The 16936-nt window shown below is 47.2% G+C and overlaps 2 protein-coding genes across 2 annotated transcripts; one reads left to right on the top strand and one right to left on the bottom strand.

Annotated features, from left to right (window-relative positions):
* Positions 1-512: 512 nt before the first annotated feature.
* Positions 513-9698, bottom strand: TRV_06828 (nonribosomal peptide synthase SidE; the record flags this gene model as incomplete). Its single annotated transcript, XM_003019098.1, has 2 exons — positions 513-3470; positions 3540-9698. The coding sequence occupies 2 exons, from the start codon at positions 9696-9698 to the stop codon at positions 513-515; spliced, it is 9117 nt and encodes a 3038-aa protein (XP_003019144.1).
* A 3049-nt stretch (positions 9699-12747) lies between these two features.
* TRV_06827 (ABC multidrug transporter, putative) lies at positions 12748-16775 on the top strand (the record flags this gene model as incomplete). Its single annotated transcript, XM_003019097.1, has 4 exons — positions 12748-14071; positions 14137-14971; positions 15046-16350; positions 16409-16775. 4 exons carry the CDS (start codon positions 12748-12750, stop codon positions 16773-16775), a joined length of 3831 nt encoding a protein of 1276 aa, XP_003019143.1.
* Positions 16776-16936: the final 161 nt, after the last annotated feature.

The following is a 16936-nucleotide window of genomic DNA, read 5'->3' as shown; positions in this document are numbered from 1 at the left end:
AAGGAGTTAACTCATGGATTCTCTCGCTTTTTGACCCGCAAATTTCAACATCACCAAAGCTCAGCAGGAGAAGAATCACCGCAAGACTTGGATCTACATCCATCGGCCATCCTAGCTCTCTCTAGCCTGCTATTAGTCGAGTATTAGGGAGTCTGGCTGTTCTGTCTACTCTAGTCCACTGTTCTCTCGTCCCATCAGTGTCGATGCCTGCGGAGCGAGAAAGGGAGACAAGAGTCATCTCAGACTATGCTCCCGGATTTTCATCTTTATTACTGTTTATTTAATTACTGTTATAAAGGAGAATCTGATGCTTAAATTCCTGTTCGAATAGTTAAGTAGAAGGCCCGACATTAACAGGTAACATCCAATTTGATAACTAGACCATAAAGCTGAACTTGTAGGCAAACACAGTGGACATTGTTCAATTTGGTCAGGAGAAGAAGAAGAAGAAGAAGAGAGAAAGAGAGAGAGAGAGAGAAGAAACCCCTATAATTATTCCCTTGATATCCTGCCTAGACTGACAGATCATGGCACTGGAGACACAGCTCACGAAGGACTGGATGCTGGAAGACATCCCTCACAGTGAACTCGAGCCCCCTTTGCCGGCCCAATGCCACAATCTTCATCGCTGCAATCGAGTCCCCCCCAAGACGGAAGAAGCTGTCACTTGCGCTGATACGGTCTCGGGTTTCGATCTTCAGCACTTCGGCCCAGAGTCCTTGCATCACACATTCCTTCTCCGTCTGGGGTGGTGCCCGTTCGTCCACCGAGGCCTCGCTCAGTGCTTCGATTTCCCGCGTTGAGAGGGATGCTGCCATACGACGTAGCTCTCGCCGGTCTGCTTTGCCCGTGGCTGCAATGGGGATGCGTTTGACGGGTATATATGTCGATGGGAGCATGTACCGGGGCAGTACTTCTTCAATCTGCTTTCTGACACTGCTTATCATCTGCTGGACCAAGCGGTTGTACGCCTGTCCGTTAACTTCTTCGTTCTTCTCGAAAGAGCTGTTGCTGCTACCATCCACGGCTATAAAGGCCGCAAGAGTCTTGTCTGAGATGCCAGAAAGCTCGACCAACTCAGCTACCACCTGCACACTCCCATTCTCCCCCAGAGCGCCAGAGTCTTGCATAAACTTAACGGCCATAGAGCCGATGTGATGTTCAAGATCCCCCAGCTCGACCCGCTGACCCCTGATCTTGACCTGTGTGTCTCGGCGAGAGAGAAAGAGAAGAGAGCCGTCTTCCTGGTATTGGACCAGATCTCCAGTACGATAGAGCCGCCCTCGACGGCCTGAATGTCTTCCATCGGGAGAACCACGTCGAAGCCATACGGGGTCCTCGACAAAGGCTTCTGCAGTCCTTTTGGGGTCGTTGAGGTACCCTCCACCAACAAGCGGGCCTTCAATCCAAAGTTCACCTACAGCACCAACAGCAGCCAGTGCATCCGGATTTTTAAGGTCGACAACCCATGTGCACACCCCAACTCCCCGGCCAATCTCCCCTGCTTCCAAGCATTTGGGGGCATATAGAATAGTGCTAGTGGGTGTGCATTCGGCTGGGCCGTAGGCCAATACTAGCTGCGTCTCATCACCAGCTAGGTCCAGATCACTTGGTAGAATCGCTTCACCACCCAGAACCAGCGTCGATAGTCGGGAAAAGGCGCTTCTTGGTTCAACAATGCGTGCTACTGACGGCGTCAGGTCAGCAACAGTTGCTTGGTACTTTTCCAGACAACCGCCAAGGTCGTTCTCAAATTCCTCCTGGGAAGGGATGCAGAGGCACCCGCCCGTAGCCAGGGCCCTCAGTAAATTAAGCCAGAACACATCAAAGGCATAAGATGTGAAATCTAATACCCTTGGATTACCGCCAAATCCAAGAAATTCGCCCTGGTAAGCAATTGCATTGACAAAGTTCTGGTGGGTAATCACCACTCCTTTTGCATCCCCTGTTGTCCCGGAAGTAAACACGATATAAAATGCATCGGATGGATGCACGGCCGGCCAGTCAGGGGTAGCAATCGTGGACCCAATAGGCAGATGTAGATCGTCTCCTACCTTATAGACTACCCCCTGACCTAGGCTTTCAAAGAAGGGTTGATTCGAGACAGAAGACAGTATAAGCGTCGACTTTGAGTTGGTAAAGACTTGTCCTATAATTGAACGAAGCCTTTGCTCCGGAAGCGAGATGTTGATAGCAGCTGCTGCTGCTCCAGTCTTCATGACCGCCAGCGCTGCAACTGGCATCCACTTGGACTTTTCGAAACAAAGGGGAACAATGCTCCCCCTACCAACACCTTCCGCAAGCAGACGGTGTGCAAGCTTAGATGATAATTCATGCAGCTCACCATACGTTAAATCCCCATCCCAAGCGTTAACAGCAGGAAAATGTGGCTGCTGAATGACCATCTCAATAATCAAATCGGGTATAACACCTTCAACTGGAACCGGTAACTCTGCATTCCAGGCCCAGATGTTGTTCAAATCTTGGTGGCTGGCGACAGTCACACTACACAACTTGTCTTCCCGTCGATTTGTATCGAGTAATTGTCGGATCGTGTGTTCGAGTTCGTCGGTGAACCTGATAGCACGATCCATACTGACAATGTCGGAGTCAAAGCCCATTGCAATTTCCACATCGTGGCTTTCTCCTTCACTAACTTTGATCACGATTGCATGGTTATCTCTCTTAAAGACACTTGCCTTCGTGTCACCGTTAGTGATGAGGGGGTTTTCATAACATTCGATTCCCTCTGTTCTAGAGGAGTCAATTACTAGCAGAGTTTGGAAGTTGCAGGCAAATTCGGCCTCGTCTGACAAGCAAGAAATTTGTTCCAAGCGCATACGCTGGAAGGGCTCCATGCTGCGTATTTGCTGCTCGATTTCTGAGAGGAATTGTAGAATGGTGTTATTCCAGTTAAGCACTATGCGAGTAGGCAGCATGTTTTTCCTTCCTTCACCATTCAGGCGGCATACTCCAAACAGGCTTTCATCGGAATTGGAGAAGTGAGCCGTCAAGATCGCCCACGCAGCCCCAACTACAACTTCCGTGGGGAAACTCCCTGGGATTAAATCAATGCTTTTCAAAGTCAGATGTATTTTTTGGCCACGTTCAATTCCGGTGGTCTCCATCTGCTTGACTTCAGGAAAGTGTACACCGCGAGTGTTAGAAAACTGGTCTTTCCAAAAGCTGTCGGCAATGGACCTTTCAATGCCGTATTTTTGTAGAAATATCTGATCAAAGAGAGATGTTGACTTGGCCGATTGATCATTGTTTATGATGGTGATTCCCTCTCGAAGATCATCATCTCCAGTGTTACTGTCAATATCGATGGTTAACAGGTAGTCAATTGCCTGGTTGAGCGTCTCATAGACCTCTTCAGCTACCTGCTGGGTAATATATGGTTTTCTATATTCTAGCAAAAGATCGGTATGGCCATGACGATTTAGTGAGACGTTTAGACTCAAGTCGTACTAAGTACAATCAATCCACAGTTAGTTTCATATCATATTCTCACTATATCCATAGAATCTTTGTCTTACTTCATGGCCGTCCTCATCATCCAATGTTTGGAACTTAATGCTGTGTTTCTGAACTTCTTCCTTGTCGTAAGAGCGAATTGAGAGGGATGTATTGAAGAGCCGTTGGCCAGACAGCCCAAGCCGGTGAAGGACCTCCCCAATAAACACATGCTGTATGGCCATGTTCTGTTCTGACTTCTTGGATGTGGCCCGGAGGACCTCTTTTACTGGCACCCCCATGTCAACCCGGCTGATAAGGAGATTAGCTAACGGACCAACCATTTCCTCGACTCTCTCAATTGGAGCGTCACGCCCCGACGTGAGATAGCTAAAGCAGACCTCCTTCATCCCTGTATAGTGGGATAGGGTTATTGCCCAGGCCACCTGCAGAAAGGCAGAAAATAGGATACTCGTCTTTTTGCAGTAATCCATGATGTGAGCTTTAGAGTGCGAAGTGGAGCTAGATACCTCACCAAGTGTCTCGGGTATCATTCCTCGTGAGGATGGCGATAATGTGGGAAAATTGCAAGGTTTGATTCCATCTAAGATAGTCGCCCATTTAGCAGCAGTCTTTTCTTTGGGTGTCTGACCAATGTAGCTAATCATATCAGTGAAACTGGGGGCAGCTGGAAGTTCAAAGCCATCATATGTAGCTGCAAGCTCTTTTAGGAGCACTGCCATTGATTGAGCATCGTTCATGGTATGATTCATGTCGAGCCGAAATGATACTGCATTTGCAGCTTTCGACCGGTATATAGTTAACGAATGCTGAGGCTCATTCAGGAAAAAAGATGGGGGTTCTTTTTTGTTCAAAACCGCAATCGGATTATTGTCGTCAGTTTCCATCTGAATTACCCTTACTGGTGGCTTGTCTAGCACCATTTGGATAAAACCATTACCCTCGGGGTGAAGGGTAAAGAGAGAAGAGAGAACCATGTGCCTGTTCGCCACTACTTTCCAAGCCGACTCCAAACGTATGGGGCAAACAGGCTCACCAAAGGAGTCGCAGTGGCAGATTGTGCGAGTGTGGTAAGAAGCAACCCCCTTAGCTGCACTTATGAGCATGCCCTCCTGCAAAGGCGAACAAGGATAGATAGCTTGGATTTGTTCTGGTTTGACCCCCATACGAGGCAGTTCTTGTTCAAGAAGGATATCCAAGCCTTTGTAGGAGAGGGGAAGGAGAGGAAGGTCACTCAACGTGAATCCGGATGGAGCCTGGGCAAAGTTGTGGGAAAGAAACTCTAGATCCTGTGAGAAATTTTGAATCCACTTTTGTAGACGGTCACTCTGCATTAACTTATGAAAAACAAATTCAACCTTTAATTCGCCTTCCGATACAGCAGCCTCTATATCAATCATTGACTGTCGCCGGGCCGATTTTGAGACTTCGGTTATCTTCAGAAGGGAATCACTGGGCTCGGAAGGAGAAGACGAGTTGAACAGCCCATCTTCTTTCTCCAGCTGCTGGAATCGACCCGTAAAATTGAGCACAATCTCAGGGGTATCATATGCTTCAAATGCCAGACGGCCAGATTCACTATTGTACCGGCAAGCCCAGAATTGCTGCCCATTTGCAGGCACCTTGCGTCGTGTGTCTTTGACAAGCCTGACCACGTCCCGAGCTAGGTTGTGGTGGAGGTTAATTGGAATTGCGAAAGGATACATGGAAGTAAACCATCCCACTGTACTAGACACATCGACTGGCTGGTCACTAAACTGTTCACGGCCATGGCCCTCGATCCAGATCGCTGGTGTGCTGCGCTCCGGAAATGTATGAATAAATGCGTGGAAGAGAGCACTAAGAATAAGATCAATCCCTTCAGTCCCCAAAGAATCATTACTCTTCCCGAAGAGCAGAGAGCTCATGTCCGAGGAAAAAGACACCTCCACAGCCTTACACTGATCATATGTATTCTCATCTGAGGAGACACCCCAAAAGCCTATCTGAGGCTCGGGAATCGAGTAAGGGAGTACTACCAGTGGTGATAATGTGCGCCCTATTCGGGCCTGATGTGCACACCAAGCCCGGAAAGACAATGTCTGGGCAGAACGCAGATTGCCGGATTGCAGGTGGTCTTCTAAATCGGCCCAGATAATTCTCCAGGAGACAAGGTCTATTACCAAGTGATGGGCAGATAGTAAGAGCATTTGATTGCCCGTAGGTAGATTGAACAGATCGCAGGCGAACACAGGGCCATTTCGAATATCCATATTCTCTTGTCGACGCTGAGACTCAAGTCCTACAGCAGCATGGTCTTTCATTGTATGCTCTGTTAACGCAAAGGTCTCCTTACTGTACTCGGCAATTCTTTGCTTCCATGTATGCGTGTCCAGATCTTTTTCAAAGCGTGCTCGTAGCATATCGTGACGTAAAACAATGGCTTGAATAGCTGCCTCAAGGGAGGCCCTAGAGACAGGGTTTTTAAGATCAAGAAGAAAGAATTGATTGTAATGATTTAGCCCATCAGGGTATGTATCAAAAAAGTTACGTTGAATCGGGGAGAGATCAAAAAGGACCGTTGAATCTTCCTCGAGCTTTGGGGATAACGGGTTTCCTTGAGACGATACATCGCGGCAAACTTTTGCTAGATTCCGGATTGTTCGTGATAGCAATATATCACTCACTGTTAAATGGATGTTATGCATGCGGCATTGGGAAACAATTTGCATAGCTGAGATAGAGTCACCCCCAAGCCGTGCGAATGTTGCGTCAATTGATGCCTCCTCTCGTGACAAGTTGAGAACGGACATCCACGTATTCTGCAAAATCGCCTGTGTTTCATCCAATGGCTCTTCGTTGTCATTGCCAGTTCCTTTATTTCCAGCAGCAGATGACTTCGCTTGCGAGAGCAGGGTTCTACCCATAGCACGTAGGCGCTTCCGATCTGTTTTATCATTGGTCACCATTGGAATTTCCCGTAGAGGGAAATACATGGTAGGGACCATATATGATGGAAGTAGCTGTGTTAAGCGGCTAGCAAGCTCTTCTGTTATACGCTGCACTTCAGTATTGTGTGAGTGTTCATCCATTTCTTGAGATCCTTGAAGAGCCAGAAAAGCCACTAGTGTAAGGTTTCCGGTATCAGAAGCTTGCTGTACTGCCTCAACAACAATTTGTAGTGTGGGTTGCTGAATGGCTCCACGAATAACATTTTCAATTTCGCCTAGTTCAACACGCTGGCCTCGAATTTTGACCTGGTCATCTTTTCGACCTACGAAGACGATATTCCCATCGGGCTCATATCGAACTAAGTCACCAGTACGATACACACGTCCACGGCGTCCAGTATTCTGTACCAGCCAAATAGGGTCTTGTATAAAAGCTGCTGCAGTCTTTTCAGTATCATCAAGGTATCCAGCACCGACAAGAGGCCCTTCAAGCCATAGCTCCCCAACTGTGCCTACTGAGGCTAGTTGTTGTGGGTTGTCTTCTTCTACAATCCAAGTGACAACCCCAAAACCGCGGCCAATCCTAACTCCGGTTGCATCCAGGGGGGAAATAAGCGCCGTCGGGGTGCACTCGGCTGGGCTATAGGCATTGATAATTCGAGTATGGTCTCCTGCCAGCAATGCGTCGGAGGGCAATATCATTTCTCCGCCAATAATCAGTGTGGTTAAACTTGATAGAACATATTTTCCTAACGCTCGAGCAAGTGAAGGTGTGGAGTCCATTAAATTAATGCCATATTTTCTCAAAGAGTCCGCCAAGTGATTTTCACGTTCCTGTGAAGAGGGTATACATAGACATGCTCCGGCAGCGAACGAAAAGAAGATGTTCGACCAAGTGACATCAAAAGCGTATGAAGCAAAATCGATCACCCGCGATTTATCATTGTATCCTAGAGCCTCTCGTTGGTGGGCAATAGCAGTACAGAGGTTTTGGTGGGTTATACGAACCCCCTTTGGAGTTCCGGTGCTGCCAGAAGTGAAAACAATATATAAAAGGCTCTCGGGATGAATCACCGGTAAGTCTGAGCCCTTCGGTTGACATCTGACATCCAAATGGTGACGGTTCCACCCAATTATGAATTGCTGACGTCCAAGCCTCTGGGCTAGTGAAGAGCTCTGTTCGGAACATACCAATACTGGTGAATTGGTTTGAGACACTATCTGAGCTAACCGTTCATACGGTTGCTTCATATCCATAGCAACAAGGACTCCACCAGCTTTTACGACAGCCAGAGCTGCCACAGGCATCCAGAGTGACTTCTCAAACAATAGAGGCACGATAGTTCCCGTTACCCCCACCTGCATCAGTTGCAGTGCGAATTTGGTGGATATCTCCAGTAGATGTTGATATTCCAGGCTGCCATCCCATGCATGAATAGCCAGGGAGTTAGGGCATTCTGAAGCCTTTTTTTCAACCATCACATGGACACACTCAGTGACAGGATCGGGTACCTGTGAGTTCCATTGTAACACGTCGGCTAATCTCCTGGAAGTAAATGAGGACATTGATGCAACTGTGTCTGCTAGCCTTCCCTGTCCATTGACATTATCTGCCAAAAATCGTAGAATCTTCTCAAAGTCTTCAACAACGCATGCCATTTCCGACTTGGGGAAGATGCGTGTATCAAACTCCATCCTTGCGTAAACTCCATCGTGGGCCAGTCTACAATCAATATCTATAGCATACCTGCCATCACATGGTCGAGGTCCGATTGACGAATGGGGAAGCTCCTCAATAAAAGGCCGCCCTGAGAACGAGGTATCATCTGGCGTGTTATTATGAATGACAAGAAGTGAGCGAAATCGACAAGCGATGGCAGCATCCTCACTGGAATGACGGATATTTTGCAAGCCAGTTTGCTCGAAAGGGATCATATCAGCCATCTGACGATGTACTGCTTGCAATAGTTGGTAAGCATTACCTTTCCAGTCAACCTTTACCCTGATGGGAACTGTGGCAATGGCAGGGCCCGCCATATATTCAATTCCCACAACCGCTGCCTGACGACCCGTTACTGTTACGCCGAATAATGCCTCATTAGAGTCAGCGCGAATGGCCAGGACTAACGCCCAAGCAGCACGAACTATTGTGGCAGCCGTGAAGTCACTCCGTCCCCAATCCAGTCCAGACACATAGCGTGTCATGATAGTTGTCAGGATATCCGGGTTTGGATCCACATAAGTCGACAAGCCTACCCATGGGAATCCAGTGCCTTGAATGCCCGCAAATTGGTCGGTCCAGAAGCGATGGGCGGCAATTTCATTGATATTTTGAATGTATTTGATGTATGGACTCATGTCTAGGAGTTCAGGCCCTGGTTCTCGGTAGTATGCATGTTCAACGTCACTTAGTATTAAGGGGATAGACCATCCGTCATATAATGCATGGTGCATTTCCCAAGTGAAGTAGTTAGTGTCCCCTGACATTCCACTGATTATACCAAAGCGAATCAAAGGGTCACCAAGCCCCATGGGAAGTTCTTTGGGCGTTGCCCTTTTTCGGAATTGGCCAAGGGTCGATTCGAACACCCATTGCACTTCCTCGTCAAGAACAACTTGGACAATGCCGTAGTTAGGTAAACTAACAATCCGCGTACGTAAGATGGGATTCGATGCAACAACTTGATCCCAAGCACACTTGAGACGCCTGATATCGATATCGCGATCTATCCTGTAGATTGACTGTTGTACGTACTCGTTGAAATTGCTGCGTGTTAAGGCGAGCATACCCTCTTGTAAAGGCGTACACGGAAGTACATCTAATACTTGGGATTCCTTAACATGGCAAAGGTGTGACGCTTGAGTGCGAGCTTTTTGTGCATCCAATGACGATTTAAGTAATGTGAAAGGTGGAACAAAATCACGGTTGGATGAATTAACAAGCGAGCAAGCGCGAGCAACAAGGTCTATTAGTCGGGGCCATTGAAAAATATCTCTCACTGTTACTAACAGCCCATGTTCATATATCATCTGGCTCAGGCGTATGGCGCTAGAGGCCGAGCCGCCGCATTGAAAAAAGTCATCATGCTCTCCAATAGAATCGGGCGTGACTCCGAGCACTCGAGACCACAGCAGTCGTATCTGGTTCTCAAAGCGAGACTCTAAGGGGTCGGCAGATGCAGACGTGAACTTAGCACCTGCAGCTATTAGAAGATCGTGGTTGACAAAAGAAGGCAACTCTTGATGGGATGGCAAATCGTCTTGAAATTGCAGAACCGAAAGAGGTAGCATGGTATCTACCCCGTATTATGGGTTGTAAATGTAAGGTTGTCAAACGGGGCCAGGATAGTCAATGAAGGCATACGCCATTCTCTCATTTGCATTGCTCAAATTCGGCCGACCAACTCCATTATATAGACCGAGCCGGCGGCGTGGAGTGGCGTCGGGAACTCTTTCAAGAGAAATATGTAGATTGACCCCTCATGGATTCCATGTCACAGAACCAGAAGAAATGCATTCGATCGATCTCCTGTGGTTCTTTTCAGCTCATTGCCAGGGTATCAACTTAATTTTTGCAGTCGTTGATGTTGTCCAGCCGTCTCAAACGAATAAAACAAAAGGGTCGCACCACTCCTGAGCGTGCATCCATCGGTTTTCTGAGCCCGACGTTCCACTTACAATCGCAATTATGCGAGCATTTATTAACAATCCTTTCTATGTTTTTCGTTGTCTGGCCATGCTTGTGTCTCTGCGTAACCGAGTAATTGTAGCAATTTAACTGGCCTCACCGCCCATAGTGAGCTTCTCAAATAATGGCATGTCAATTTTGCAAGCTGACGGCAACAGGGGAGCTACCCATGCCCTCCTGTCTTTGCTTTCAAAGACGTATGACTTGGTATCTGGGCCGACGCGCAGTGTTGGTAAGGCAGTCGCCAGCCACCTAACTTGAAGATGATGATCATTTTCGGGTGGTATCACACGAAGGATTCCAAAGCACGATCACGCAGTTCTAATATCAATTCTGCCAAACAGTGTTCCTCGGGTGTTGGATGTTGGCCAAAAGAATCGGAAATAGGCGATGTTACAGGTGGCTGAGCGGTCAGGTGACCTGTCTTTCGGGCGGGCCCGCCAAGGAGGCTGACCGACGCGGTTCCACCGTAGTTACACGGGCCAATGATCCTTCGAGGAACTTTCAATAGGTAGGTAACGACCTCACGGAATAGCTTTCCTCCCATTGTTAAGACAACCGTCTAGATCTCAAATTCAGGGCCAATTGACTACATAAGTATTATGCAGCTGAAGGATTTCAGCTGAGATATTAGCTAACTAACCGTTCCTTTCTCCTACCAGCCAAAAAGCTCATGCTTCAATTAACCGCACGGACAACGACTTTCATTCTGCTTGTGGTCAACTCACCGCTAAGTGTGAGGATCTGGAGGTTGGCTAATATCAGTCGAGTATTTTGCTACCGAAAATCTATCTCGGGGTGTTCGGCTTGGGATTATGCAAAAGCCAGTCGGGTTTGAACGGGTGCAAAACCTTTTGATATACTCCGTATGGGTTGAACCCAAATCTTATCACCCAAGCTATTACACCGCAGCAGGGCCTTTTGTCAAAAGATTACCTGCATAACGGACCAAAACAGAGTTTACTCATAGCCTACGGCCTTTTTCTATATTTAGCGTTTTGCTGGAAAACGCTACCGAATTCAATACAAAAAAGCAGCCGATGTGCTGGCTTGGTGAAAAGAGTGGGGACCGGTTAAGCACAATAATTTTGTACTTGGCTCTCCTGGCCCAATCCCATCTTGAGGGGAAGATGTGTTACAGACCCATACTATAATGACTGCAGTTCGATAACTTCCGCCCCTTACGGCACTTGTGATACTACCACCTCACAATCCCGGATAGTGTACAGCGGATACAGTCTTTCTTTACAAAAGGTTTGGAACCAATTAACTGTATTTCATCGTCGATACGGACGGTGAAGACTCACATAACCGAACTAGTTACTAACAGGTGGGTCGGAACCAGATGTGTTCTTCCAGGACTTCAAGGAATCATTCACTATCAAATATAGCTAGATAGGCAAGGGTAAACCGCAGTAACCTCCGATTGGTATAGAGGTCGGCTGTTCCTAAAGCCTGCCATCGATTTAGCAGACAGTTTCGCTAGTGACTGACCAACCTACCCGTTCACTCGCTTGACCGATAAATTGCGCGTGAATGGGCCCCTCACCATGTCTACTAAATAGAAAGACACTTCCATCCCTATGACTTAGCATACTTCCCAACACTAGGCCCGTGGCGACCGGAGTTTGGCGTATGCATGATATAATCAGTATTCATCCTCAGCGATGTAACTTATTCGAGTCTCAGTACCGTCGAATATCAGGAGCTATAAATCATGATTTCAAGCACATGGTTCTTACTCTATAACTTTAAAATTGTCCACAACTACGAGGGATGATATATACTTTCTCTCATTTACTAAACAATTGGCCCTTACATCTACCGTCAAGCTTCCGGTATTAAGTTGCACAAAGTGACCAAAAAGTTCTGATGCATGCTAGCTTAATTTGGTCCTCAGCCGAGTCCTAAGTAACTATAAAAAAGTATAAACTTAAATAACGTACGGATATGAGGCATTCATTTCTAGCACACAGAGCTTTATAAAATATTTGCAAATACACAAGATGTTGCCCATACTTGGGAACACATTGGATAGCGCATGTTGGTTCTCATCAATAACACCTACTTTGTACATAACGAGCAAATTGCCTGAGAAGGAAACCAAGGATTTGAAATCCACCAGAATCAGTAGTCAGGTTATCTTGCCTCCCTAACTATGTATCCAAAGATATTCTGTAGTAAGGCTTACTGGATGGTTAATTTTGCAAGTCATGATCATACATTGCAGGTACAGAATATGATGTGCCCAATAAGTAAATAGAGAGAAAAACCATAATCCACTAAACGAACCCCTGAAATTGTGGAAAGGTGTGTTGACCAACGCCCAACATCTAAACAAGCATGGATAGGTCCGAGCGGGCCAGGGTGCGGAACCTTAAATTGACGTTCAAAATAAACTTTCACTAGTAAGTAAGCATGGAAACGCGCGTGTGTATTGAAAGAGTGAAATAATACCGTATTTAGCGCGGCATAAATACCAAACACCGGATCCCACGATCGCCGGTGAAGGATGCGCGCACCACCAAACCATGTCAATGCCGCACTGTAAATGAGTCATAACTATTCTCGGGAGAATACTTATAGAAAGACCTTTCTCGAGTGAAAGGGAGAGATGAATGCTCAACACAAATTAGGCGGAACTGGATAACTATGCCAGATATCACGGAGTCTCACTCGTCAAGCAGTCACTCTTCTACAGTTGATCAAGATGAATCCGCCAAAAAGATTCTCCAGCGCCAGCTTAATGGGCTTCCAACTGGCTCGACGAAGGACTCTACTGTGCTCGCATACGCTCAGCCCTTGGATATAGCTTTGATTGCTCTAAGCACTCTGTCTGCCATCATCGCTGGTGCATTGAACCCGCTTCTTACGGTCATCTATGGCCTCCTAGTTGGCTCATTTAAAAGGCATGCATATGAAATGGAAGATAGCTCTCGATTGTCTTCCAGCGTTTCCAAGTTCACACTCTACTATGTCTATCTTGGCATCGCAGAATTCATCCTCATATATATCGCAACCGTGGGATTCTACTATTCAGGGGAACGAATTACACGGAACCTACGACAGGCGTATCTCAAGGCCATTATCCGGCAGAATATCGGGTTTTTTGATACCCTTGGTCCAGGAGAGGTTACGACAAGAATATGCGGAGATATGAATGTCGTCCAGGAAGGTATATCGAGTAAAATCTCAATATTTCTCACAGCTATTGCGACATTCTTATCTGCTATTATTATCTCCTTTTTGAAGAACTGGAAACTCGCCTTAATTCTCCTTTCAACTTCTATCCTTCTAGGGGGCGCAGAGTTTGTGGGGGCAGCATTTGCGTTAAAGTACAGCAGAGAGAATTCTGCGTCCCTAGCCAAGGGAGCATCAGCTGCTGAGGAAACATTTAGCTCTATCCAGCATGTTTCTGCTTTTGGGATCCAGGCAGCTATGGCCAAACGCTATCAGACCCATCTAAATACTGCCGAGAAGTGGGGACTGAAGATGCGTCTGTCAGTTTCAGTTATGATAGGAGCCGTCAACGCATTGCCGTACCTTACATATGCATTGGCATTTTGGCAAGGGTCTCGCTATATTGTCAGTGGTGAGTCAACCGCTTCTGCAGTCGTTACAATCGTCCTAGCGACAATAATTGGGGCCTTTGCGGTTGGGAGAGTTGCCCCAAGTGGAGAAGCCTTCATTAGTAGCATCTCGCATGCGGGAACTATTCTCAAGGCAATCGCTCGCAAGTCGCCGTTGGATCCATTTTCTACTGAAGGATGTCAGCTACCAAAAGTCCAGGGAAATATTGAGTTGCACAATATCAATTTAACCTACCCATCTAGGCAGCATGTACAGGTGCTGAACACGGTAAGCATGAAATTTCCTGCGAATAAAACCACCGCCTTAGTAGGTGCTTCCGGATGTGGAAAGAGTAGCATTATTGGGCTGATAGAACGTTTTTACGAGCCTACGGGAGGATATATCAGTAAGAGTGTTCTGCAGTGAGTCTGGGCTGACCGTTGATGCTAATATTACCTGCTCAACCGGTAGCATTGGACGGGCATGAGATATCCGACTTGAACCTGAACTGGCTTAGACAGCAAATTTCGTATGTTGTCCAGGAGCCTGTCCTGTTTAACCGGAGTATTTTTGAAAATATTCTGCTCGGCTTCCCTGACCCTGGGTTGTCGCGACCAGAACATGAAACGCAGGAGCTCGTATATTCCGCTGCCAAAATGGCAAATGCCCATGACTTCATCATGGCTCTGCCTCAGGGGTATCAAACTGAGGTTGGGACCAGGGGGCTACAGCTCTCAGGTGGCCAACGCCAGCGGATTTGTATCGCCAGAGCCATTATCACTAACCCAAAGATTCTACTCCTTGACGAAGCCACATCAGCCTTGGATGTCAAGTCCGAACGAGCAGTTCAACAAGCGTTGGAATCAGCAGCGCAAAACCGCACAACAATTGTGGTTGCTCATCGTCTATCAACTATTCGCAATGCTGATAACATCATAGTGATGTCGAATGGCTCTGTGGTTGAACAGGGGCGACATGATGAACTCATGAGGAAAAGCAGGATGTATTCCGCTTTGGTAGAAGCACAGCAGATGGACATTCCCCCACAGCATCCCGTAGAAGAAGCAGAAGAGAAGCACGTTCTAGAAAAAGAGCGCACGAGAGAGGTTGTTACGACAGCCAGTATCGAAGTGAATCCATGTCCGGATGGCAGCCCCAACGACAGGCATCAGCAAGATACCCAAGAAGGACGGCGTCCGACCTTTAAGACCTATTTCCAGACTGTAGCACAACTTAACCGAGAGGAGGCACCTGTAATTTTTACTGGTGTTTTTCTCTGCTTCATTGCAGGCTGTGTGATCCCAGTGTAAGTCTTTGATAACTATTATCAGCGGTTACCTTGCTACTGGCAATGATGATAACAGGGATATCCACCGACAGACAATCCGTTTTCTTTGCAAAATCGATCAATGTTGTTTCTCTTCCACAATCTCAATATACTCAGCTTCGGAACGAGATCAATTTCTGGTGTCTCATGTTCCTGATGATTGCTATTGTCAACTGCATTGCATGGGTTGGCCAGGGAACATGTTTCTCCTATTCTACGGAACGACTATCTCATAAAGGCAGATACCAGATGTTCAGGTCTATTCTTCGACAGGACCAGGCATTCTTTGACCAAAAGGAGCATTCACCGGGAGCATTATCCGCATTCCTCTCCACAGCACCAACGGAGCTCGCGGGCCTTAGCGGTGCGGTAATCGGCGCCTGTTTGACGTTCATTGCCACTATTGTAGGAGGAGTCATCCTCTCCTTAGCGGTGGGCTGGAAACTTGCCCTTGTCTGTGCAGCAACAATTCCAATAATGACAGGCTCCGGCTACATTCGACTCAGAGTTCTCTCGCTCTTTGACGGCCAGATGCGGGCAACCCATCAAGAAGGGGCCATGTATGCTAGTGAAATAATCACTGTTATCAGATCCGTTGCCTCGTTGACGCTTGAAAGCCATGTCCTAGACGAATACAGCCGGATCCTGGCCCAGCGTGCAGCCAAAACTATGAGATTTATTCTGATAACCTCCACTCTATATGCTGCGTCCCAGTCTTTTACATTCTTCTGCATGGCACTTGCGTTCTGGTACGGCGGAACGCTCCTAGCCGATTACGAGTATAGCATGCTTCAATTCTTCATATGTTTTGTTGCTTTGATCTCAGGGGCACAGATTGCAGGGGCTATCTTCAACTTTGCTCCAGATATGAGTAAAGCGCTACATGCTGGCCAGCGTGTGAAAGAGCTCTTTGAGCTGAAGCCTAGGATCGATACGTGGGATAACTCAGTCCAACGCATTACTGGCAGCACTGGACAGATTGATATTGTGGATGTCACCTTTAGGTATCCAAACCGCCCTGAACGAGTGGTTTTAGACAGGCTCAACCTCAGTATCGGCCGTGGCCAATATGTGGCATTGGTAGGGCCTAGCGGCAGCGGTAAGAGCACTGTGATTCGCTTATTAGAGAGATTTTTTGAACCAACTGAGGGTAAAATCCTCGTGGATGGAAAGGATATTTCCCAGCTCAACATCAATGACTACCGGAGCTTAATGTCCCTTGTTAGCCAGGAACCTACCCTGTATGAGGGGTCAATCCGGGATAATATCATTCTAGGCACCGAGAGAGAGGTAAGGGAGGATGAGCTTGTGCAAGTGTGCAAGAAAGCGAACATTTACGAGTTTATCTCTTCTCTACCGTGAGTAGTCTGGGCCAATTTGATTTGTCATTTTATGACCACTGACGAATACTTCTAGTGATGGGTTTGCAACCCTAGTTGGCACTGGGGGAACTATGCTCAGCGGAGGCCAGAGACAGAGACTCTCAATTGCCAGGGCCCTGCTTCGGGATGCTCGGATTCTGCTTCTTGACGAGGCCACGTCAGCGTTGGACTCTGAGTCTGAAAAGGCGGTCCAGGACGCTCTTGATAATGTTAGCAAGGAGAGAACTACTATTGCCATTGCCCATCGACTGAGTACAATCCAAAATGCGGACTTTATATGTGTCCTGGATCATGGCAGGGTAGTTGAGAAGGGAACATATGCTCAGCTGCTGGCCAAAAAGGGGTTGTTCCATAATTTGGTACAGATGCAAAGCTTAGGGGCTGTTGGACCAGTGAACTAAATAACGGTAAACAAATACAGCAAGAAGCAGATAATTCAACCATGTTTTCTCGGTATGAGTTGTATCTGCTGCCATGTGAGCTTATAGGCTCTCGAAAACCAGGGCAAGTTCTGGTCATACAGGCATCGCTGTTGTGCAATTGTAGACTTCATCTCCAATAC

This window comes from Trichophyton verrucosum (genome assembly GCF_000151505.1).
Source record: "Trichophyton verrucosum HKI 0517 chromosome Unknown contig00814_1.f1.exp, whole genome shotgun sequence".
NCBI classification, from domain to species: Eukaryota; Fungi; Ascomycota; class Eurotiomycetes; order Onygenales; family Arthrodermataceae; genus Trichophyton; species Trichophyton verrucosum.
Note: the sequence above shows the minus strand (reverse complement) of the source record. Positions and strands in the feature narration are given on the sequence as shown.